This window comes from Microtus ochrogaster, chromosome 8, assembly GCF_000317375.1.
Source record: "Microtus ochrogaster isolate Prairie Vole_2 chromosome 8, MicOch1.0, whole genome shotgun sequence".
Lineage (NCBI taxonomy): Eukaryota > Metazoa > Chordata > Mammalia > Rodentia > Cricetidae > Microtus > Microtus ochrogaster.
The window spans coordinates 9,970,234-9,997,100 of NC_022015.1; the positions used below are offsets into that span (position 1 = coordinate 9,970,234).

General features: G+C 38.1%; 1 protein-coding gene across 4 annotated transcripts in view; it reads right to left on the reverse strand.

The window, feature by feature from the left end:
- Smg1 (SMG1, nonsense mediated mRNA decay associated PI3K related kinase) overlaps positions 1–26,867 on the reverse strand; it is a 103,975-nt gene that overhangs the window by 59,696 nt on the left and 17,412 nt on the right. Inside the window, exons 2-12 of one of the 4 annotated variants that reach the window (XM_026781414.1) lie at positions 19,147–19,204; positions 15,322–15,485; positions 14,487–14,642; positions 12,660–12,796; positions 11,371–11,429; positions 9,783–9,993; positions 6,408–6,533; positions 5,934–6,006; positions 4,828–4,925; positions 2,801–2,974; positions 482–706 (exon numbers count right to left, since the gene is read on the reverse strand). In XM_026781414.1, coding sequence (XP_026637215.1) covers positions 482–706; positions 2,801–2,974; positions 4,828–4,925; positions 5,934–6,006; positions 6,408–6,533; positions 9,783–9,993; positions 11,371–11,429; positions 12,660–12,796; positions 14,487–14,642; positions 15,322–15,485; positions 19,147–19,160 — 1,437 coding nt within the window. In that variant the 5' untranslated portion in view covers positions 19,161–19,204. Of the gene's footprint in view, positions 1–481; positions 707–2,800; positions 2,975–4,827; positions 4,926–5,933; positions 6,007–6,407; positions 6,534–9,782; positions 9,997–11,370; positions 11,430–12,659; positions 12,797–14,486; positions 14,643–15,321; positions 15,486–19,146; positions 19,205–26,867 lie in introns of those variants that run through there. The other 3 variants (XM_013347673.2, XM_005351046.3, XM_026781415.1) reach the window with 3 other exon arrangements.

Below are 26,867 nucleotides of genomic sequence, written 5' to 3' on the forward strand. Positions count from 1 at the left end.
CCTGCCTCTGCCTCTCGAGTGCTGGGATTACAGGCGTGCGCCACCACCGCCCGGCTACTTCATTGTATTTTAAAGGGAACAGTTATGTACAGTTAATATATTAAGGGAAAAGAAAAAAGAAATTTAAAAAGAATCATACAAGTTTTTTCTAAGAAATAAAATTTTAGCAGGTTTTTGAAAGTAGTCAAGTACCTTCTCCCATACAAGTGATTCTCCAGTAATCAACACAGGGTCAGAGAACGAAGAGTAAAGTTACAAAGCTCTATGGATTTATTATAAAGAATGCTCAAACACTAAAGGCAATTTGATATTAGAAAAAAAGCATACTGGACTAGAAAACTAAGAGTTATCAATGGGATCTTAAAAAGATAAAAGCAGAGCCTTTCTTAAAACACATGAAGCAAAATTCTTTAGATTCTTCCACATCAACTTAAAGACCTACATAAACAATGATTTAAAACAAAGGGAGTAATTCACATACCAATGTGAGCAAATTCAAGACTGAGATGATATAATCGGTACCACAAGTCTGGCAATTCTCCAGTTGATCTAATCCATATGTAATGACCATGTCACAATGTATAGTCATGCTAGGATCCAAGCTGCCGAGCAAAACACCAACACACTCATTAGCAGCTGTCAACACAGCCTCAGAAAAAAACACTTGGTTTGCAGCCGTCACGCATCTCATTACTCTGTATAGAACCTGCAAATGGGGAAAACAAGCACCTTTTTAAACACAAGCTTCTCTACACCACTATTTGCTATTTAATGCAGCTTCAATTCAAAATTATCTGTCTAGTTAACAGTCTTACTGTTTGGGGGATTGTTTTCCCCCTGTTTGAAATGGGGGCAAAGGTTAACCCAGATTGGTTTACAGATGTGCACCTCCACATAGATCACAGTTGGTTCTCTAATTCTTGGTAGCCAATACTATATACTTTAGTGTATATAAATACTTTAATACGATATACAAAAAGATTTTGGCTAAAAAGTATTCCAAATTACTGTCTTGATAAGAAATGGAATTTGCCCCCTTTGAGTTCACTCTTCCTCTATTCCTAGAAATTATCAAATGGCTAAAGCTTAGTGTCTTTATAGTTATGATACACACCACAAGTTAGCACACTTAGGAATGTCCTGCTCACATTTGCTTAAACACAGTTCTTTGATTTTTTGTTGTTAATTTGGTTGTATTTTTTTTGGAGTTTTTTGTGTGTGTATTTTTTTTTGTTCTATTTTGGTTTTTCAAGTCAGGATTTCTTTGTAAAACAGTTCTGGCTGTCCTAGAACTCACTTTGTACGCCAGGATGGTCTCAAACTCAGGTATCTGCCTGCTTCCTTCTTCCGAGCACTGAGATTAAAGGCACCACTCAGCTAGATCTTGGATTTTTAATAATCTTTTCAAAATAAATACTAAAGTTGCTTTAAGCTAATATTAAAGTTTGTGTATCAATGACCATTGTAGCCAGACATTCTACCACTGAGTACTGGAAGTTGTTTCTCAAGATAAGAATTCCTGGTGTGCACAATTCTATTAAGAATCATAAAAGCCAAATAATTTCCAACATACACAGAGAGAGAGAGAGAAATCATTAAGTTGTAACAATATTTACTTAATAAATTTCAAATAAGACCTTTTTTAAAAAATGGAAAAGTTCAAGCCAAAAAGTGTCACAAATCTTTTATCAATAATACCCAGTGGATTGTCTTTAAGATCTGTATGTAAGTTTCATTAATGCTATTCATAAAAACCAAAATTAAAGGCCTTCATAACATATTTAAAATATAACTATTCTGGAAAAGCTTACGCTCCTTTCCTTTTGTTTTTTATTTGAGTTAACTGTCTCTACTTCACTCTTCAAGCAGAAACTTTTTAAGCAATAAAAAGACAGAAATTAAGCCATTTTGAAGATTTCAATTATCAACACACAGGCTTAGATATATATATCTGATACTTCTACTCTAATACACATGGACCTTACCAAGAATCACACAGTACTTTATTCATCTAGCAATGTGTCTATAAAGTTATGCCCCTAAAAAGCCAGCACTGTACCTGAGCAGTAGCACACGTCAGTAGTGAAGACTGTCTTTCCTCCTCACTCCAGAGCAAGGCTCAAGGATCATTTCTCTCTGCTAAACTACGCCATGCAATGACCACTCAATTGCAGGAATTTGGTCATTTCTCATACCTGGCTTTAGGCTGATATTTTAAAATAGTAATTTTTTTACATCAAAGGCTGACTCCTGAGTTTCGTGTTGTCATGCTCAAAAAAAAAAACGACCAGTTTTTGTTTTTACTGCAGTAGCATTCAGGGTTTTCATGCAAGGCAAATGCTCTACTACAAACTTTACAATCAACCCAAGACAATAACTTCTGATGCTTTGTAGTCTATTATTCTTATTGTGTTGAAAACTAAGGCTCAATTTTTTTTAAAAAAATTAATATTATTTTTAAATTATATATTGAAAATAGTAAAAAGTTCAGTGCTTTATGAGGTGCAGATGAGAATAGAGTCTATGCAAGGCACTGGGTCCAACCTCCAGTACCAAAGAAAATAAAAATACATGGATCTGTGAAGGAACTCCTTAGAGAAATGTCAAGGGTATGTAAAAATTTAGAATAGCCCTTTCTAGGGGGGGTGAGAATGTGAGGATGGTGGTTGATAAGCAGTCTTCCCTACTTTTCTGAGTAAGAAAGTAACCAGACACAAACACATTTACAAAAATGGTTAATATAGTTTACTGGGTACAGGAGGCCCTCATAATACAACCTGGTTTTTAAAAAGACACTTACATCTGTGACATAAGCCTCGGTAATCGGTGGACCCCGAATTGGGCTGAAGCGCTCCCCAATGCTCCTCACCACAGTACTGAACACTCGGAGAAGTGCTGCCAGCTTTGGCAATGACACTGATGGAGGAGGAACATCTTCATCCACTGACTCCCCAGAGGCCACATGGCTGAGGTCCTAGATGTAAATATACAACATTCTTATTGAAATAGTAGTACACTGAAGGATTTGTTTTGGCTTTATTGCTATAAGCTAGTAACCAGCAATCAAGACCAAGCCCTAGCACATACTAGGCAAGGGGTCTGTAGTGAGCACATTCTAGTCCTATTTCTTACAATCTGCCCCTCCCCATTCCCCAACACTTTATTTTCAGATAGAGTCTACTATGTTGACAAAGCTTCTGGGCTCCATCGATCCTCATATCTCCCTCAGCCTCTGGAGTAGCAGAGACTTATCCAATAAGTCTCCCAATTCTTAAAGTTGCTTAACATTAGCAGTTTTCTTTTCCCCTCCCCTTTTAAAATAGGGTCTCACTAAGTAGCCCTGCTGGTCTGGAACTCAGTATGTAGACCAGGATGGTCTCCAACACACAGATGTGCCTAACTCTGCCTCGCAGATCCTGGAGTTAAAGGTGTGTTCAACCACACATAGCCCTAGAAAAGATTACCAATTAAGAGAAATTTTAGCCTAAAAGAGGAAACATAGAACTCCATATGCCTAAAGTTCTCTAACTAAACCATTCCACACAAACCCAGGTAATTATGGAAATGATCTACATCAACACAATAAGTGTTAAAACAAAACACTCTTATGTATATATAATATACTGTTGCATAAGTACAAAATGCACAACATTTTGGCATTCCAGAATTTATTTTCTACTAAAAAATAATTCCATATAATTTCTGACCAAAAAATTAATAATATATTAATAGTTTGCACTCCAAAGGAAAGGGGTTAGAAATTTGAAGACCTACTATACAGACTTAAAAGTTAATTGAAAGTTTAAGCTATACCAAAAGAGAATTAAGATTGGGTATTAGAACTAACATATTTCTTTTTTTTTTTATTTATTTATTATGTATACAATATTCTGTCTGTGTGTATATCTGTAGGTTAGAAGAGGGCACCAGACCTCATTACAGATGGTTGTGAGCCACCATGTGGTTGCTGGGAATTGAACTCAGGACCCTTGGAAGAGCAGGCAATGCTCTTAAACCACTGAGCCATTTCTCCAGCCCCCGAACTAACATATTTCTATACATAATTAAGTACCCCCCAAAAAAGGAGAAAGAAAAGTAGTATTAAAATGCCTAAAGGAAGTGTCCTACCTATGGAAATGGGTAGTTTTTGAAAGATTAATCTCTATGGGGAGGCCTGTATTCTACACGTCACAGGGGACAAAAGAAAAATGTGGAAATATAATATTCTATTCTTTCTTCCTGAAGAAAGCAAACAAATATATCAGTGATGAAAGTGGTAGAATAATGAACAAACTTTTACTGCCTCATAGTAGCAAAGAACTAAAACAAACTCAGTGTGTGGGACAGCCAAACAAGAACCATGGTACAAAAGACATGTAGACAAAAGAGCTGCAGCAGTGAGGCCAGGAGCAAGGGCAAAGGCTGCATGCACGAAGCACCTTCAAAGTCACCACATTCATACACAGCTGCACCAATGGAGCAAAGCGAATGCTTGTCCTCCGCAGCATGATATGAGAGCCTCTGGCTACCCTAGGGCAGCATCTTTAGGAGTGTTTTTCATTTCTAAACTGCATTTATCTGCCCTTTGGCAACAACAACAGAAAGGAATTAATTATGAGATTTGCCTTCAAAAAAAAAAAATACCTGCTATCAAAAACATTTAAACTTTGCATGATATCAGACATGTGTACACATATATATAATAAATTTAAAAAACAATCTCAATGATCTTATTAATTTCTGCTTAAATGTCAGTCTTAATTATTTTTAAAATAAATCTAATTCTGTTTATTATCTTTGAGAATAATTTGGCTTTCTACAGCTTACCTCAGCATATGCCTCCATATCTTCAAGGAATTGACCAAGAAGAGTGGTAGAAAATGCAAGGTCAGCTACCCAAAATGGCTCCAAACTCTGCAACCACCCTTGACATCACGGAAGAAATTTTGAAATCAAAAGGGGGAAGGAAAAAAAGGGCATGGGAGGGATTACCAAAAGTAAAAATGAACCCAGCTTTCAAGCTATCTACTCTTAAAATATATCCTGTATCAAAAACTAAAAAGCATGTTGGTGATTAATCAACCCTCTTAATGTTATAAAAATTGACATTCTACAGAAATCAGTGTGTAAATCATGTATCTTTTTATATCTGATTTAATATCTATAATGTCACCATACCCACAAACACCACCCCCACCCTAACACACACACAAAAACACACACAAATTTTAAAAGCCACCATGTACTATCAACCTAGCTTTCTATCCCAGGGTCATGACTAGTCACCAAGGATGTACATTTGGTTTCACAGCAGAAATGACACCATCCATTCTAACTGGCATACTGTTTCAAAAGTTAAGATTCAGAGAAGTAAAGAAACTCTACCATGTGAACAAGCAGGTGTGTGCAAATGAACTGAATTATCATTTGTTCTCTATCACAGATGACGAACTTCTAATTATTTGTGGCTCATTTAATTAAAATGACCATAAAAGCAGCAATAAAAACAACAAATGAGGTGTGAAGAGATGGCTCAGCCGTTAAGAGCACTGACTGTTCTTCCAGAGGATCTGGGTTCAATTCCAGCACCCACATGGCAGTTCACAATTGTCTGTAACTCCAGTTCCAGGGGACCCAACACCCATGGTAAACTATTAAGGCACATTTAAAAAAAAAAAAAAACAGAATCTTCCATTCTAGGTTACAGACAACTTCAGATTTAGTCTTTAAATTCTCATAGAGTGTAACACTATAATATGGATTTCTCCTAACCCACTATTTACTACATAATTGTGCTTTGTAAAGATTAACAGAGCTACCCAATGATGCTCACTGATAAAAGCTAATTTATCTTCCTGAATCAACCCTTTTTGCTAGATCAGATCAACACTTCTTTGCACAGACTTACAGGACTGACACAAGTTAGGACTTACCAGACACCTGCTGTGTGAGGGAGGGTTTCTGAGTATGATCTATGTGCCATCCAACTAATATATCAACTGTATCCTTGATGGAGACAAAAAGATGAGGCCAGTCATTTTAAGGTTTCATCAGTGAGATCACATCACATTAAAAGACCCTAGAAAAAGCTGTTCAATCTACCTGACATGGGAGTTGGAGAGGCAGGAGAAAAAGAAACTATAGTCATATAACACTAAAGAAATATTTTCTCTTCTATACAAGAGGTATTAATATTGGGGGGAAAATGCAGCTGTTACTTTTTATAAAATATTATCACCATTGTCATTATCACCACTGTTGTGATATTACTGCACCAATAAACCCCGTTCCTCCAAAACATCACTGATTATATCCAAAAAGTCAGAAGCTTTTTTCCTATCTGATGACCCACTTCTTCTTCATAGAATCATACCACCATGAGAGAACGGTGGGAATAAGAAACTCACCCTAAAATTGGTGCTGAAAATATGAGGGTAGCATCGAGCCACCAAAAGAATGCATTTAACACATTTGCAAAGTAATTCTGGTGTATCCACATTTTCAAGAATGGATTGTAGGCTGGTCATCACGAGCTGAAAAGCAAAATTACAACCCTAAACATTTGACAATGTAGGGAGAAAATAAACAGCTTCACTTCACAACTGATTATGATACCAAAGAAAGTAAATTTTTTCAATAATGCATAAAATATAAAACTAGAAAGCACAAAATATTACCACACTATGTAAATATTTCGTGTTCAGTACTTTCAAAAGAAAAATTCTATTGCTTTAATTTTTTAAAAAGTGTTCATTCAATATATTAGGCTAAAAATCAATACTGCTCTCTATTTTAATATCTATTAAGACTTTTCCTTTCTGATCAATTAACGTTAGGGGTGAAAAACACCTGTGTCCATTATTCATCGTAACTCTGTGACTGTGACTGAATTTAAAGTACAAAATTTAAAGTAACCAGACACGATGGCACATGCCTTTAATCCCAGCGCTCAAGAGGCAGAGGAAAGCAGATCTCTGAGAGTTCAAGGCTAGTCTGGTCCACACAGAAAGCCAGCCAGAGATACATAATTCTATCCACCAGCACCCCCCCAGAAAGGTAAGATGTATTTGGGAAACTGATTTTCTTAAACATCTGAATTACTAAACAATTCATCATGTAGGGTAAAGCTAGGGGCCTATAACCCCAACATTTGGGAGACTGAGGAAAAATAGACAAAAAAAACCTGGGTTACAAACTAAGGTCTTTTCTTAAAACATCAAAGAATAAAAAGGAATTTTTTTCAGAGTAAATCTTAAGTAATTAATATGCTTTAAAGCAAAATTTATTTTATTCATTTTGTTTTTATCAAAATGATCTCGGAGAGTTAATTAGAATGGGATTCCTACAGATGACATTCTGGCTTCTTTCCACTGAGTATATATAATGAAAATAGACCTATCACTTATGCAGCTGCTAAAAACCACTTTCCTCAAACAGAAAAGTTCTTTACGTACATACATACACGTGTACATGTACGTACACAGGTGTGTAATAAAGGGTTATAATGCAGGGCTGCAGCTAAGAATGAATACTCAATGTTCTTGAAGAGTACCTGGGTTCGACACCCACAGAAGAGCTCACAACTATCTGTAACTCGAGTTTCAGGGGATCTGATACTTTTTTATATCCTGTGCTGGGCCCACACAAGCAAATTATTGCACATACAACACTCAGAAAACATAACATAAATTAGTCTTCTTAAAAGGTAAAGCTAGAATTTTAAAGTCACCATTTTGTAGTAGCCAATGTTACAATCTGGACTCTTAGAAATCACTGAATGAAACATTACTAAAATATCAATACATCCAAAGATCAAGACATCAGACCCAGACTGCTCATTTGAAAGGGAAAAGAAGCTTTATAGTAAAATCTGATGATCATTCCCTCAATCAGGGATCACTCTTCAAGTCCAACAGAGGGACAACCTGCTATCAGGTACCTGTAATGAACCCATCAAAAAAAAAGTTTCAGCTGACTCTAATCAGGAAGGTTCAGCCATTAAAAAAAAAAAAAGGACAAAGAAGAAAGTAGCATGTATAATAAAATAAGGAGTGGGTATGGAAAACTATTATTGTAAGAAAAATTTAGAAAGTTAAGGGCAATACTTGAATCTTTAAAGAAATCCTGGGTAGGGTAACCATAGATGCACATGGCACCTTAAGTGCAATTACAGACACTTGAACATTGTATGGGCCATAAAATGCTTTGTTAAGTGTATAATATTGCTGCTACAGAAGGGAACAGGCTTATTCTTCAGTGATATATACTGATACACTAACAGAGTGAACTGTCTATGTATTTAATTTATCTTCAAATACTTCCACAAAAAGTGTTCATGTGAAAATAAAACAACTTTAAGGGATGGGGAGATGGTTCAGTTGGTGAAGTGCCTGTCATACAGCATGAAGACCTGGATTCAATCACCAGCACCCAATAGAGGCCAGATGTGTTGACACATGTCTGTAACTCAAGCACTATGAGGGGAGAAAAACTGAGACAGGCAGGTTTCTGGAATTTGCTGACCAGGCAGTGAGAGACCCTGTCTCAAAAAACTAAGGTGGAAAACAACAGAAGAAAACACCCAATACTTACCTCTAGTCTCCACATATGCATACCACACATACTTCGACTACCAAAAATGATAAAGAAACCTATAAATTGGATATAGTAAGTACTCCCTTGTTCTTCCCGCATTTGGAAAGCTGACTCAATAGGATCATCATGAGTTTCAGGCCAATTTGGACAACAGAGTGAGATCCTGACTTACAAAACAAAAAGTGGGGCTGGAGAGACGGCTCAGACGTTAAAAGCACTGGTTGCTCTTCCAGAAGTCCTGAATTTAATTCCCAGCAACCACATAGTGGCTCACAACCATCTATAATGAGACCTGGTGCCATCTTTTGGTGTGCAGTCATGCATGCAAGCAGAACACTGGATACATAATATATAAATCTTAAAAAAAAAAAAAACTAGGAAAACTGAACATTTTTAAAAAATAAAACAGCTGTTAGCAAAATGTGATTAAGCAGGGATCTTATCAAACTGCATCTATACACATCTTCCCGTGGATTTGAAATCTTTGAACTACAGTCAGGAATCAATTATATAAAAATGTGTAAAATCTGACCAATTTGTTGCTATGCTGTTTACTTTACATTTCCACAACAAAAATATGACATATTACTCTTATTAAACTGGAAAGTCAGATACAGTATATAGTCCTGGCATTCAGAAAGGTGAGACACTGGAGGACAGTTTATGCAACACAGTAAGAGCCTATCTCAAAAAGCCCTAACAAAACAAAACCCTAACTTGGGAATGAGCTTTTCCATACACCCAGACATTCAGAAGTGAAACAGAATTAAACAGAAGCTGGAATACATTCATAAATTAGTGTTAGAATTATTTAGATAAATAATTTTTGACTTAGCAAACCTAAAACTTAGGGAAGTGTGAGGGGGAGGAGAGGAAAAAAGATCTAGAAATTAGTTGTGATGTTTAGCTTTTGTCTCTTTCAAAAACTGTGAGGGCCCCTCCAGCCCAACTCTTGGAGCCTAGTTACTACTTTAAATCTGCAAGTCACTCTAGTATTAAGTAACTTCAAAGGAAAGCTTCTAAAACACAAACAGACAAAAATGCTTAAAATTGAATTACTTTAAACCTAACTTTACTCAAACTGCATTTCATTTGCCCGGTGCTGTGTCCAACAGTAGACAGGTAAGCCCCATCTTCCACTTTGTCCCCCACCTCACTCCACTCCATTATGGGTCCCTGGCTCTCACCTGCATCACGGAGGAAAAGGCTTTCTTCTCCCCAACAGTCTCCAGCGCTCTGTAAGTGGCGCACAGGTAGAGCAGCTTCACTTCATCTTTAGCAGAAGAGCTAAATTTGCTAAAAATCCACTTGAAGATCTTCTCAGCCTCATAGCTCAGAGAAGCACAGAGAAGTCCAAGACAGCAAGCTCCCTCCTGCCTCAACTCCTGAAGCAACTTGCTACTGTGTTTATTTTAATGCAAACAAAACACATACAAAAGGCATTAGTTTTCAAGGATGAAAGCAGGACACTTTTTTCCCCCTGGAGGCAGGGTTTCTCTGTGTAGCCTTGGCTGTCCTGGCACTAGCTCTGTAGACCAGGCTGGACTCAAACTCACAAAGATCCGCCTGCCTCTGCATCCCGAGTGCTGGGATTAAAAGGTGTGCTCAACAACCTCCCACCATTTTTTTTTTTAAGTATGACACTTTTTACAAAAGAATGTCTCCTGTGTATTTTTTGTTTTTGTTTTTTCAAGACAGGGTTTCTCTGTGGTTTTTTGGAGCCTGTCCTGGAACTAGCTCTTGTAGACCAGGCTGGTTTCGAACTCACAGAGATCCGCCTGCCTCTGCCTCCCGAGTGCTGGGATTAAAGGCGTGCGCCACCACCGCCCGGCTTGTCTCCTATGTATTAAAGAATTCCTAAATGACTTTTCAAAGCTCAAACTAAAAACATAGAATTTAACCCATTCTGCATGCGTATCCTCTGTATTCTCTAATGTTCAAAAACCCCTGTCAGACATTAGATTTCTTTATAAAATCATTTACAAAGAAACACTAAAAAAGCTATGAAGTGGGCTGGAGAGATGGCTTAGGGGTTAAGAGCACTGACTACTCTTCCAGAGGTCCTGAGTTCACTTCCCAGCAACCAAATGGTGGCTCACAGCCATCTGTAATGAGATCTGGCGCCCTCTTCTGGCCTGCAGCAGACATGGAGGCAGAATGTTGTATACATAATAAATCTTTTTTTTTAAAAAAAAGCTATGAAGTGCTAAAATTCAGGCTAAGTTCCACTTCTGATTCACAGAAAGAGGTAGCAAGAAAATATTAGAAAATGCACTACATTTGTAATAACACCCAACATGTAATGACTGTGAAGTAGGAAATGTTTAGTAGATAAACCACACAAACTTAAAGGGATAACAGCCAGTACTAAGTATAGCATTAAGAAATTAAGTAAAACCATCAGTGACCTGCTCCCAACACTGCTGTTCTTTGGAATCACTGAACATCTTTAAGAAGCCTAGAGATGATTTAAAATATGAAGTTCATCTTTTCCTCTCCTCTCTAAGCATTTTAAACTCCCTGAAACAGTAACTTTCATGCACTCTAGCTGGCATCAGTTCATGTCTTTTCTCAGGTCAATGCTTAAGAAAGAAGAGAATTCTCTTCCAAGTAGATTCCATTTGTACTCAACAAAAATTAATGACTAAATAACAGGTTTATTATTGAAGACTTAATGATATTCATAAAGAAGGCCCAGGGTACATCATGCATATTTTAATAATTTCTACAATTACTTTCAAGGTCACCTAAATGTGACCATTATTAGTTACTTACCTTTCATTAAGCACATCATGGACAGCAGCCAAGATATTATCCAACTGTTTAACTAGTACCTTAAAAAAATTATAAAAACTTCAGATTCCTATTTAAAAGCAGCACTGTATACTTTATTTTTCTATTTAGATAGGATTATTCAGCATCTCAGTCTGTTGTTATTGCCAGTCATCAATCACATGAAGAGGGCATATTTCCCTTCAAGCTATAAAAGAAACTCACAGGACACAAGAGTTGTAATCATCAGCAAAATATAGTCAAGCTCATTTTAATTGAAAATTAAAATAGAATGATAAGGGAATGGAGAGGTAATAAAAGAATACAGTGACATACCAATGACAGAATCTAGGGGTGGAAGCACGAGCTTCACTGTTCATCTTTCTACTTGCTGTGTATCAAAGTCTTTTATAATAAATTTTGAGGGGATGAGCTTGCTTTCTGCCTTACTACATGCCATTCTTACTAATTTTTCTCCTGTATCAAGCTTTTAACATCAAAAAAATTACTTATGAGTAAAGTAATAGTTTTTTCCTCTTAGTGAGACAGGGTTTCTCTGTATAGCTCTGGCTGTCCTGGAACTCACTTTGTAGACAAGGTTGGTCTCGAACTCAGAGATCCACCTACTTCTGCCTCCCAAGTGCCGGGATAAAAGGCATGAGTCATCACCACCCAGTAAGAAATATTTTCTAACTGCCTCTAAAAATGTCTTTTAAAGAGCTTTTCCATTTTTCCCATTATTATTAAAATGACATGTGTACTATGCACAAGTGCTCTTAGAGACCAGAAGTGTCCAATCACCTGGAACTGATGTTATAGGCAACTGTGAGCTGGGAACCAACTCAAGACCTCTGCAAGAGCAGTAGACACCCTTAATCTCAGTGCCATCTCTACAGCCCCAGTTTTTCCATTTCTTTAGTCCTGATCACTAGACCAGACTTATATGCATAAAACATGTACCCCCATACTTCCACTTTATGTATAAAAAAACATAGAAATATGTTGTCCTGTCAAAGAAAATGTCTACGGACAACAGGGTTATCCACAAGCTAAATTATGCTTTTAAAAATGCACTTTATGAAAAAAGATGCCAAAGTGACTCCAACAATAGCCAAAGATAAATGATACATTAGGAGCAAAACATTAGCACCTTAACATAAGTCAAGTACAGAGCTAAGGAAACTTTTTTTCCTAGAAGCAAACCATTTCTTGTTGAAACCTCCCAACACAAAATCACCTTATGTACTCTAAGAACACTAAGATCCTCAGCAACCCCAAGCATGTTTACTCACCAGTTTATTTTCTGGCTGCTGAATAAACTCCTTCAGCTGCTTTACAGTAGCCAGTCTTCGGTCTCTGTCATCTTCCCGGGTGATCCTCCGAAGAAGATTCGACAGTCGAGACTCATCCGAGTACGACATCGATCGCTCTGTGAAGATAAACATTTCATGGCCACCTAGTAGACTAAAAGTATGAAGCATATAGTTCAGGCATTCTGAAGTATTATCAAAACCCAGTGTACTGATTTCTCTTCTGTTAAGCTCTCTTTGTATCTACAGAAGAATGCCTGGACACAGTTCCACAAACTCCAAAAAACCCTTATCAAAAATAAAATTAATAAAAAACACTCAGCAAAGTAAGCACCTCATTGAAGAAGACCAGATGAGGAAGAAAAAAAGAAAGGCATAGAACTTTTTTTTTCAGTTCCATTCCGAGCTGTTTTCAATATCTAGGTTAAAAAAAGGGGGAGGTGGCCAATACTTGCAGTCCCAACTACTCCTAACAAATTCTGAGTCTACAAGTTTTTTAGATTAACCTGAGCAAAACAAGGAAGTCATCCCAAGAAAAACAAAACACAAAAACCAAGAAAGAAAGTGGGAATAGACAATGACGACAAGCCCAGGGTGATGTCTCTATAGTAAGAAAAGGTCATGCTTCTATTTCTAACTGAAGAGGTAGTAGCAAAACCTTTAACTCAGCCATTCTAACTCTGAAATTTCATTAAAAAAAAAAAAAATCAGTTTGTGTGTGTGTGTGTGTGAGAGAGAGAGACTTATTCATTTTATCTGCACATATACATGTGCGTTATGTATGTTCTTGGTGCCCACAGAAGTCAGAAGAGGGCCCCAAATCTCCTGGTGATGGAGTTATGGATGATTGAACCACCCTGCAGATATTAGAAATCAAACCCAGATATAAAAGCAACAAGTGCTCCTAATTTTACTGCACCATCCTCCAGACCAAGAAAGCAGTTTTTGAAAAGTTAAAAGTTAAGTTTATGTTGTTGCTGTTTTGTTTTTCGAGATAGGGTTTTGCTGTGTAACCTTGGCTGTCCTGGAAACAGCTCTTTGGACCAAGCTAGCTTGGAACTAAGAACTCTGCCTGCCTCTGCCTCCCATATGCTGGGATTAAGTAAGGCATGCACCACAACCACCCAGTCTGTTAAATGCATTTTTTAAAAGTTTGGTATGTTTATAATACACACAAGATGTTCACCAAGGTACATATAAAACAAACTACACTGTGCAAAAAGCAATTATATAAACCATTTATATCAGAAACCTCAACTTTGTAAACAGCTTTATCAACAAAATTTTACTTCCCTTTAATAAAAGAAATACACATTATTTTTTAGGTTTTTGGATTTGTTTTGTTTAGTCTGTTTTGAGGCAGGGTTTCTCTATTATATAGCTCTGGCTGTCCTGGAATTCACTATATAGACTAGACTGGACTTGAACTCAGAGCTACACCTGCCTCTACCTCCCGAGTGCTGGGATTAAAGGGATGTATCACTACACCTGGCTGGAATACACATTATCTTTACTACCCTGAATGATTTTCCACTTTTACACTGGAAAATCTACAACAGAAGATAAAAGTGCAGTTATATTTAACTTTAAGAAAAGGTCCAATATGTATATAGGACTTACCGTATCTACTATCCATTCGGAAACCCTTTAACATCTTACTCAAACTTGTAACATTTTTTATAAGCTAGCAATTCAGGGGAAATAGTACAAAATGAAGCCACCTGTATGCTTTACAACTTACAACTGCACGTATCTGCTCATGACCATGAGAAGTGAATGTGGTCAACGCTGGTTTCAAGTCTTTCTTACCCTGTGATTTCCTCATGTCTTTGGTGGCTAACGCACGACTGCCATGCTGAACACTGGTAAACTCAGGGCTGGTCACATTGTTAACCCTCAGCTCTTGCCCCAACGACTTCCGACCATAAGTATTTTCCCCAGATCCTCCATTGACACTGTAGCCACCTGAAAAAAAGTAAATGTTTACATTATCTTAACAGGGTCCTTTTTTTACTCCTTCAACTAACAGTTCAGGATCTTACCCATTTACATACAGCCTAGGCTTCTCCCCTATCTTCCCTATGCTACTCGACTCCAAACCATTTTGATTCTTTCATTGGAAGTTAAAAAGAGAAACAAAAGTTAAATTCAGGCAAATTTTGCACTCTGGTTAAGCACATTTTGGATGAGTAAACAAGAGATAGTAGCCTGGGGAACCTCAAGTGTTACAAGTGGACAACGCATTTAAACTATATGGTGACGTACATCTTTGATCTCAGCACTGGGGAGGCAGAGGCAGGTGGATCTCTGTGAGTTTTGAGGCCAGTCTGGTCTACAGAGTGAGTTCCAGGACAGCCAAACATACATAGAGAAACCCTGTCTTGAAAAACCTAAATAAATAAATGTAAAATGGACAAACTTTTGAAGTTTTCAAAAATACTGTATCTGATACCTATCTTTTCAATACATTAGAAAATGAATAGAAGGGGGAAGAGAGAAAGAGAGAGAGGGAGAGAAAGTAACAGAGACAAACAGATAACTGGCAGAGGGAGATAAAAACAGAGAAGCCCATCTAAAACAATAACATGCTCCAGCAATAGAAAATAAATCTATCTGTATGTATGTATGTATGTAGCATGTATACCCTTTTCGTCATTCTGTATGTCGACATGGCCTCTGGTATCATCGTGCCTTTGCCGAGACACCACAGCTGAATTTGAAGGTTGCAGTCCATAAGAGGAAGAAACACCCCTATCTCTGGAAGAGGAGTATTTTAAAGTATCTGGGTCGGCTGATGCACTATCAGTTCTGGGGAGGAAAAACAGAGAAGAAAAAAAAGAAAAATTACATTAGAGGTTTAAGCAAATATCTTAATAGTCAAAGCTACACAGCGTCTCTCTCCTCTAACCTTTATGTTCAGTTACAACTCTATCAAGCACTCCACTGTCTAGTAAGTCTTTCAACTAGGAAGAAACTGCCAACAGATGAGCTGCCTGCTCTTCATGCTCTCCTACTGAAGAGCCACTTGGATTACAGTAAACAACTCGTGTTAATTTGCTCATTTAATTAATTTACTTTTTTGGAGAAGAGAGTATGCATGCAGATATGTGCGCATGTGTGGAGACTAACAGGTCTAGGTCAAGCTCTGCTTTGCTGGGACCTCAGGTACATCAATCAATCAAGCTGGCTGGATAGGGGAGGACGCTCCATGAATCTGCCTATCCCTGTTTTTCCTCAGCTGGAATTACAAACACAGCTACTATACCAATTTTTTTTATATGGGTGCTGGGGGTTCAATTCAAGCATTTTATGGACTGAGCCATCTCCCCAGCCCCAGGACTTTACTGTCAGCATATCAAAGAGACTGGAATTCCAAAATTCCTTGTAAACTTAGTACCTCATGGCAATGTCTACTGAACTCTCTCAACTTAGTCCTCTAATATTTGGCAAGAAAATACACACTGGCATTTGAAAAGCAAGTAGGCTATAAGAACATAACAACTAAAAGGAAGATCGTGTTTATGCTTGGCTATATTTTAATGTCTTCACTAAAAAGAATGCCAATTAAACTTAGTTGAAAAAGGAGCATTAAAGTTAAATATTACATTTAACTATTTAAGTGTATCTCTCAGTAGGGGTGTGTGTGTATGTCCACAAGTACCACAGCAAACATATAAAAGTTAAAAATGACCATTTGTGGCAGTCAGTTCTCACCTTCCACCATGCAGTTCCTAAGGACAGAACTGAGGTATCAGGCTTGGCAACAAGAGCACTTACACAATAAGTCAACTCACCAGCCCAGCAAACAAAATTAAGAGAAAAGGCAAAGTCTCAGAATTCCAGTCATGCTGAATCTGAAGGCTGGGGCCAGTAATGTAAATACTGTCAGAATAATACCTGACACTTGGGTATTAACAAACAAGTAGTGAAGCACAAGACAAAAGCAGTATCTTATCCAACTATCGGCTCCAATTAGCACTATGCCTCAATGTCCTCAGTGAAATAAAAAAACCAAAGCATGGACGCTGGAGAGATGCTCAGTGGTTAAGAGCACTGCCTGCTCTTCCAAAGGTCCTGAGTTCAATTCCCAGCAACCACATGGTGGCTCACAACCATCTGTAATGAGGTCTGGTGCCCTCTTCTGGCCTGAAGGCATACACACAGACAGAATATTGTATACATAATAAATAAATAAATATTTAAAAAAAAACAAAGCAAGCTACAAGATTTTTATGAATCTTATTCTTCTAGTTATCAATCATAAACTGTTAAGGAAATCAAATATCCTATTATAGCATATGAAAAATAAAAGTAACTGTTGTTTTCTTGATTTTCCCCTAAGAAAAAAGAAATTCATTTAAAAAAAATAATAGCAGTAATGAATGAATAGCAGCAATTTCTATATTCATTACAAATGTCTTCTGAGCTAGACTGGTGATGAAGGCCTTCAATCTCAGCTACTCAGAGGTTGAAATCACAAGTCAAAGCCAACCCTAGACAATTTAGTGACATCCTGCCTCATAAAAATCTGATGGATAGGGAAGGGCAGTTTAGAGCTCCTTGCATACTACAAACAAAGTTCTAGGTTTAGTACTCAGTAACACAGAACAAACAAACTACCCAAACTCATGATCATTTCAGAAAGCCTTAGGGCATTGACAAAAATAGAATGAGCCTGTGTTCCTCTCTTATATGAGAAAAGGCAGCAGGATTTTTGCACACATGCTTCTTTTTTACTTTATTAATCCTGTTCTTGCCCCCACCAACTGGACATCTTGGTCTATATTTTCTGCAATTCCTGACGATACAGAAAGCAGAAAAGGTCCAATTAAACTTGAAACCGTAACCAGAAAATCTGAGTCAATGCCATAACCTAACAACCTAAAACTGCTAAGGGTGAAATGTCTTCTTAAAAGCATGCAGTTTGTGCCCTTACAGACAAAGACAATTCTTCTAAGGCAGAGAAATAAAAACCATGAAATAAAATACCTTGGGGTGAATAGTACAATTAAATGTGCACCTATAATCAACAAATGCATTATTAATGCATTATAATGGTTTCAAGAAAATACTGAAGGAAAGGAGTTTATGGGCTTCCATGCGGGAGGGGGGCGGGGAGAAAAGGAGTAGGAGAGGAGAGCGTTCACCTAATTCAACCTGGAAAAAATATAACTTAGTAAATGCACAAATCAGATAAGCACATGACTAAGTCTGATATGCAAAACTCACCTACTGATGTTTACACATGCTGGCATTTCCGATTATTAAGCTCACATGTTGCCCAAACTATACTAACTGTAGCACTTTCTGGTGAAAAAGCAGTAACATGAGACTCAACTCATGCAAGTTAAAAACATCTGGGCTGGGCTGGAGAGCTGGCTCAAGTGGTTGAAGGTTCTAAGTTCAATTCCCAGCAACCACAACCCCAGTGCAGTAAAGATAAACAGTTCTTTGGTTTCCAGGCCTTTGTTTCTCTTGTATAAAATACAGATTGATACCTATCTAACATACAAGGCTGTTGTGAGGCTCACGTAACGAAAAGAATACTTAAATACATAGCTTGCATGGTATATTAAGAGTTATTATGGCCATTACTCAAAATGAACTCTAGTTTTCCAAGCTAAAAGCATATAAGCAGTCCATGAGCATATAAACGCAATCAAAAGTTTTTACACTAACTATAAAGCAGTTTATGTTCATCAACAAAGAAATTAAGCAGTTTATTGCTATCAACAAATTTCTAACTAGGTTCATCTGATTTCACATTATGTTTACAAAAAAATGAATGATTTCCTAATTCATTAGAAACACAGGTTTTTAACTCCCAAGAGTTATGAACACTGAAATTTTTTCATCACAAAATTAGGTTTGAAAAAAAATGTAATAACAATTCAGTAGGCCAGAACCACTGCATCAGAGCCGTATCAAATGTTCTCCGGGTCAGGCACTTGGAATGCAAACTTGTATTTCCAGCCAGCAATAAATACATGTATTTTGAAGCAAAATGCACAAAATAGCTGAGCATTTATATGAAACAGCTACTTTTACAATATCTAAACTGCTTATGTCTCAGAAACTGTATTAGGTTGTTAGCACCAACAAGATAAGACCACCCCAGCCCAAAAAATAAACTGTTAAGAACAGAAGTAAGCACTATAGATGAAGCAAAGCACAAAACAGAAACTACAGATTTCAACTCCAGGAGGCAGGCATCAGTGTTAAGCAAGCTAATTAGAAAGGCTGAAAAAGCTATCTACTAGAATTAGTGTTTCAATTTAGTGGAAAAAGAAAATTTATCTGTTAAACTAAGAATCCTAGTAAAGAAGTAAAATACTTCCACAGTCCCTTTAATACTCTAAAAATGTGGAGAAGAAAAAAAGAAGAAATGCTTAAGTTTCCCCAAAATGATCCAACTGAAGTTAAGCCTGATGTACATGCCACATGAGAGGTAAGTTTCTAAAGCTCATACCTCAAAAATCGCATACTGTGTAATATGGAGCCTTTGTGGTGTTTTGCATCAAGTCAATCTGTAAGACAGCAGTTACAGTATTAGTGAAGACAGCGGGTTAAAACATTTGTTCAAACATGAAACAAATCTCACTTATGAGTTAGGTGCTTTTTCTTTAACTATGGCCACTGTAGGTTCAAATACTGAAGCAAAAATCACGATGGAAAGCCACTCTGCCTTTGAGGACAAAGAGTCTTTAAGTGGCAATCGAAAAAAAAAAAAAAAGTGAGTACATAAGAGAATTTAAATGTTAACCGTAACATACAGATCCCATGTGAATACAGTTATTTTATTTACCTATATTCAAAATCGAGAAAATGTAATAAATCTAGGAGGTTATTCACTTCAGGTGACTCAAAATCTTCAGCCCTCATACATCTGCCACTGGTTAAAGAGCAGTATCTCCTGGATGGATAGTCTTGTGGTCCGGCACCTATAGCACTACATAGAACAACTTCCCTTTCCCCAAAAATCCACCTCTAGAAAGTATGAAGTTGCGAAAATTTCCTATGAAGAAGCATTTCCATAAAGGACCCTAAAATGACTTGATGCAAACAACACACCTAATGGTGCCGCTGGAAAAACATCATCACTTTAAGCTGTTTTAAACCTGGACTGAAGAGATTTCACCCCCATAGTTAGACCTAATTCATAACATTCATAACGGGTATAAACCAGGAAATGAGATTTGCCCTTAAGGCAATGAGGTAGGAACAATGCAACACTGGTACTCAAAAAGCATCTACATAAGATGACAGAGCTCTCATGTTGCTTAAAAATGATGTACCTTTTAAACTTAAACCCAGTACTATTCCCATAATGTTTCTGTCTTACAGTTTCTTTTTATTGCTGTGATCCAAACAACCTGGGTAAGAAAGGGGTTATTTCAACTTACAACTCTCAGATCACATTCCATCACTGAGAGAAGTCAGGATAAGAACCCAAGGCAAGAACTGAAATAGAAACCATGACTGTTTCCCATGGCTTCCTCAACCTCCAATTTAGCAGCTTAGACAATCAGGACCACCTGCCCAGCGGTGGCACTGCCCACAGCGAGCTGAGTCCTTAAAGAAAATGTCCTACAGGTCAATCTGATGTGAGCATTTTCTCAATTGAGATTCCCTCTTCCCAAATGACTCTAGTTTGTGTTAAGTTGACCAAATACTAACCAGGGCAGTCTTACTCACCTGGATTCAAACATGCTTTCATGCAGAAGAAAGGACAAAAAGTCTGGGGCTTCAAGAATATCATTTTCATAATAAAAATAATGGTCCTACGAGCAAGTCTAGGAATGAAAGATTTATTTGGGGGGCTCAGATACTTTTTATTTTTATTCTACATGTATGAACGTTTAGCCTACATATATGAATGTACACCCCATGCATACCTGGTGCCTGCAGAAGCCAGAAGAAGGTATAAGATTCCCTGGAAAGGGAGCTATACAGACAACTGGGAGCTGCCATGTAAGTGCTGGGAATCGAACCTGGGTCCTCTGCAAGAGTAACCAGTACTCTTCACCACTTAGCCATCTCTACAGCCCCTTCAGAGACTTATTTATACAATTTTGCATCAATTTTGCAATATTAAAAATGTAGTTAATACAATTTCTTGGTAAATGTTCCTTAGCTATCTAAGGATTAAGTGACTATAATACCAAATTTTAATTATTTAAAGTTCTGTTACCTATTTTATTATACATCAACTGTAGACTTATGAAAAACAAAATATACTTAACAAATGTGAAACTACAAAGATTTTTACCTTACCCAAAAGAAGCTGTAGCCTTTAGCTGTGGATTCTAGACAGTAATCTCTAAAATCCTAGAATGTCATGCCTAGGAAGGCTTTTTGTTCACCTGGGGACTCTGTGGAACAGTGTGACATATAGTAGAACCTTTGAGATACATAAACTCCAAAGGGCCAGAAACTAAAATAGTTATGTAAACAATTAGCTATAGAGCCTCAATAAAAACTCTCACATAGACAGGAGCAAGCATCCTGGTTGGGTACTGTTAAAACAGACACCAACAGGAAGTCATACCATCTGTAATTCTTCAAGAAAAGAACAATTGCAAGCTCCATGCCTGGAACCTTTCTGGACTCCCTCTGTCCTACATGTCCTTTGCTATTGTTAATATGAACACTTCGGTAGCAATATACTACGAGCCTGATATAAGGACTTCATTTGCAATTAGCATTAGAACTAAGGTTGGTATTAGGGACTATAGTCCCTCTATCTGTACCTACATTAAAAAATTTTCACTAAATATACTCTCACCCAAAAATTCACAAAACTCTTCTAAAAACTTTTATTTTTACTAAAACACAATGTTATCATTTAATTTCAAAATTATAAATAAATCTGCATCAATTTTGCAATATTAAAAATGTAGTTAATACAATTTCTTGGTAAAAGTATAATTTTAGTAGCATCTTTACCAAATGTAGTGTGACTTTCAAGGAACTTCAAATACCCTGTCTGTTGACCTCTAGTCCTATTAAACAGAAGGTGCAAACAAAGGTAATCACTTCAGAGGAAATTATTTTAGATTTCAACCTTTGTTTCATGAGAATAACTTCTTCAGAGAAAAGCCTAGTGAACTCCCTCCCAACAGTTCAGACTCCTTTAAACTGCTCTAATCTATAACAAGACCTTCGACGCTACTCAGGTTTACAGTACATTCACTCTATGAGCTAACACCATGAACTCCTACAAAGAACAGCAAACCTAAAGGTTCAAATCTGAAATACCCCCACTTGATCATGCATTGTCCCCAATTTGCAGATCTAATTTGGGAGATTACAGAGCCTTTAGAACAATGGTTCTTGGCATGTGGGCCACGACCCCTTTGGGGGTCAAACAGCCCTTTTGCCAGGGTTATCTAAAACCACTGGGAAACACCGATATTTACATTCCAGATCCTAACAGTAGCAAAATTACAGTTATGAAGTAGCAATGAAATAATTTTTATGGTGGGGGTCACAACAAGAAGAACTGTATTAAGGGTCTCAGTATTAGGGAGGTTGAAAAAATCACTGCTTCAGAAGGTGGAACCTCACTAGAGGAAGTGGTCACTAAGGCAGGTCCTTAAGAATATATTATCCCTAGCTCCTTCTTGTCACACTCTCTACTTTGGCCACCATGCCTGTCCTACTATGATGGGCTGAGACATTCTGAAACCATGGACAAAAGTAAATCCTTCTTCCCTTGAGCTGCTTTTGTCAAGTACTTTATCACAGCAGCAAGTAAAGAAACATCTACCATCTCATTGCATCTTTACCACAACCTCATTAATTCCATTACATAGGTAGGATAACTGAGATTCCCTAACTGACCCAAAATTACTCAGTTTTACTAATGACTACAAACTTTCTCCCCATAAATCCAAATTCACCTCCATCTGCACATATAGCCTTTTCCCATCGTCATTAGACAACAAGTAAAGCTCCTTCCTAGAGAAGTCATCCGGACCCCGAGTTTCACCTGTCTCCCAAGCACCTTTACCTTCTGTAGACCACACACAGACTCTCCCACTTCACCACTGTTCATTACATCACCTGCAAAAAGCACTCCAACAACACTCCTGTACAATTAATTGAACTCCTTTCCTTTAAAAAATCTAGTCAGGCACACACATAAAATCCTGGCTCTCAGGAGGTAGAGGCAAGAGGATCAAGAACTCAAGGACAGTCTCAGCTACGCAGCAATTTGGAGACCAGACCGAGCCACATGACACCCTGTCTTGTACACCCCATCCCAATAAAACTGTCCAGAATCTTCAGACAAGTCCCTCAAAACTCCACCTTTAAAGCCGGGCAGTGGTGGCGCACGCCTTTAATCCCAGCACTCGGGAGGCAGAGGCAGGCGGATCTCTGTGAGTTCGAGACCAGCCTGGTCTACAAGAGCTAGTTCCAGGACAGGCTCCAAAACCACAGAGAAACCCTGTCTCGAAAAACCACACACACACACATACAAAAAAAAAAAAAAAAAAAAAACCCCCCCTTTAGCTCCACTTACTTTTCCACGGAAACCTTCACCCGACCTTCAGCACATCACCCACCTATTTCTGCCCAGTAAGAGCTGCCTTTTAATGCACTTTTTTCTTTTCTTTTCCTTTCTCCCCTACACCCCTCACTCTTCCCCTCAACCATAAAGACAGGATCCTTCTGCAGCCCATGCTGTTCTGGAACTTACTATGTAGACCAGCCTGGCTCAGAGACCGCATGCCACTACCTCCCAAGTGCTAAAATTAAAGACATGTACCACCATGCCTGACTTAACTCCTCCACTGGACACTTTGTATACCCCTGGCTGTCCTGGAACTCACTCTGTAGACCAGGCTGGCCTCAAACTCAAAGATTCGCCTGCCTTTGCCTCCCAAATGCTAGGACTAAAGGTGTGTGCCACCACCATGTGGCTTCACTGCATGCACTCTTACAGCTAAAGCCCCACATTCATCTTTCAGTTTCCAAATGCTCATTCTCATTGCTGCTCTATCTGGTGTCTGGTTTGAATTCTTCAAAGTGTTGCAATCGCTCTGTACTTCCACATAACCTCTTTACTCACTTCCTCCCAAAACCAGCTTACATTGTGACAGTAACAGCCTTGCCAAGACCCTTAATCTTGCTTAAGATTTTCTTCACACCAAGTTACCAAAACCTCAACCCCAAATAAATTCAATGATCAACTACTCACTTGGAAGCATAACACTGACAACCAACTACCCAGACCTCCCCATTCTCTTCTGATTCCAAAACACCCTAACAGCCAGCCCACAGATTCTAACCTTTGACAAGAAAACAAAGACAGTAACGTGATGTGGGATTTCCCTCTATATGCTGTGAATACAACTGGTTAATTAATAAAGAAACTGTCTTGGGCCTGTGCAGGGAATAGAGGTAGGTGGGGAAAACTAGCTGAATGCTGGGAGACGGGAGGCGGAGTCAGAGAGAAGCCATGTAAGCCCTGCCGGAGCCGGACAGAACTTTTACCCAGTAAGCCACTGCAACGTGGCAAAACACAGATTAATAGAAATGGGTTAAATTAATATGTAAGATTTAGCCAATAAGAAGCTAAAGCTAAGTTCCAGGACAGGCTCCAAAGCCACAGAGAAACCCTGTCTCGAAAAACAAAAAAAAAAAAAAAAAAGAAGAAGCTAAAGCTAATGGGCCAAGCAGTGTTTTAAATAATAGTTTCTGTGTGATTATTTTGGTTCTGGGGGGCCGGAACTAACTAGCGGCCTCCTTGATACAGTACCGTATCTGCACTCAATCCTACATCTCCTTCAACTCTTCTGAGTTTTTCACAGATACTTCCTCAAATAGAATCTCTTTCCAATACAGCTAAATTTTCTTCCTAAGTGTGAAGTTTTCTAATTTAACATCTCTTGCTAAAATATAGTAAACACAAGTAAACAGTCTTTTTATTTAAAAAAAAAAAGAGTAAACACAAAGGAAAAATCTCCATCAAGCCTTCATGCCCCTCCCTCTACCACATATTCTGCTCCCTACAAACAAAAAACTCTCAATGTTCTAACATCTCAAACACAACTGACTCCTCTTACCAGTATCCTCATAGAATACGGACCATATTTTTTAGGTGTTTTATGACCAAAGGCACTATTTGATCTGTGAGATTATATATCTCACCTCCAAAACTCATTTTCACCCTCATCTTTGAAAATAATTTGAAGCCAAAAAACTAATGTTACTCCCACTGGGCAGTGGTGGCTCACACCTTTAATTAATCCCAGGACTTGAGAGACAGAGGCAGGCAGAACTCTTTGAGGCCCTGTCTAGGAGAAAACAAAAAACAAAAAAAGCCTAACTGTGGTAGCACACGCCTTTAATCCCAGCACTTGGAAGGCAAAAGTGGGCAGATCTCTGTGAGTTCGAGGCCAACATGGTCTACAAAGTGAGTTCCCAGTCAGGACTGTTACACAGAGAAACCCTGTCTCATAAAAATAAAAAACAAACAAAAATAGCCCTAATGTCATACCCTCAGTCCTTCTCATGCACTACACATTCCTTTCAAATTAAATCTTTTGGTATCTCTAGTTTAACTTTTCTTCAGTGTCTAGAGAGAATTTAGTCCCTGCCTAAACAGCTTTGGCCTTAGCCCTTGCTCCCTCACTCAGTCTTTCCCTTTATCTTCCCAAGCCTAATTCAACTTTCCTTTGTCAAATTTCAGATAACCAAGTCTCATCAGGAGCCACCACTATCTGTACACTTCTGAAGGCCTAATGGTTCTTCCCTCTGCTCTTACTAACTGTACTCTACAAAGAGAACATAAACACCAAAAGGGCAGAGGCCTATTAGGTTATCACTTTGCCTGGATAGCATAAAAAAATCCTGTTGATTAAATTATGTCATTGGAGTGTTTTATTCAATTTTGCAATTCAGCTGCAACCTAAACTTCCTCCCGAAGCCCTTCCAGTAAAATCAACATTTCTGGCCTGAGGATATAACTCAGTAATAAAGCACTTCACAGAATGCATAAGAACTTGGGTTCAGTCCCCAAGTTCCAAACAAAATGGGAAAATAAGAATATCAACATTTTCTTGGACCATTTACTACAAAAAGCGCTCGCTGAGGCTAAAGATTATAAAAGAGGGCTGGGAGATGACTCAGTGGATACAGTCACTTGTAGTCAAGCCTGAAGACCCAAGTTCAATAACTGACCTCAGAAGCACTTGACAGAAGGAGAAAACCAATTCTACAAATTGTCTTCTAACCTCCAGGTGCACTCAAGCACTCACACACATCTTTAAAACAAAAGACAATTCCAACTCACCTAAGAATTTGCAATCTAGATAGGAGTGGTGGCACACTGCCTTTAGTTCCAGCACTCAGGAAGCAGAAGGTGTCTAATTTCCAGGCCTGCTAGAGCTACATAGAAAGACCCTGTTTTAAAAAATAAATAAAATAAAACCTAAAAAAAAAAAGCCTACTTAAATTGTTTGCATAATCTGAATGTTGTGGTGGTTTAAATAAAAAAGGCCCCCATACACTTATATTTGAATGCTCAGTCACCTAGTCACCAGGGAGTGGAACTGTTAAAAGGATTAGAAGGATTAGGAAGGATGGCCTAGTTGGAGTGGGTGTGGCCTTGTTGGAAGAAGTGAATCTCTAGATGTGGCCTATGAAGTTTCAAAAGCCCATACTAAGTTCACTCTCTTGACTGTGGATCAGGATGTAGCTCTCAACTATTTTTCTAGTTAGTATTATGCCTGCCTACATGCCACCATATTCCTCACCATGATGATAATAGACTAAAGTTCTGAAAGTGTAATCAAGTCTTCCATTAAATACTTTTTCTAATAAGAGTTGCCTTGGTCATGATGTCTCTTCATAGCAATAGAACAGTAACTAAGACAGAATATAAAAGTGCTCTGTAATTTCAGAAGAAATCCCAACATTAGCTCCTCCTTCAAAGTCTCACACACTCAAAGAAGCAGTTAGCTATAGGCTGGTTTCAGTTGTTCACTTGAGATGTTACCACTGACGGAAGGAGGCACTATCTTAAACCACACATTCTTCCAGAAAGGAGAGTAAATGCAGTGGTTGCTACATGGAAAAAAAAGAGGGCAGAAGAAAGAATGGGAGAAGTTTAGAAGATAGTGGTGACTAGAAATCTAACATGTTAGCCGGGCGGCGGTGGCGCACGCCTTTAATCCCAGCACT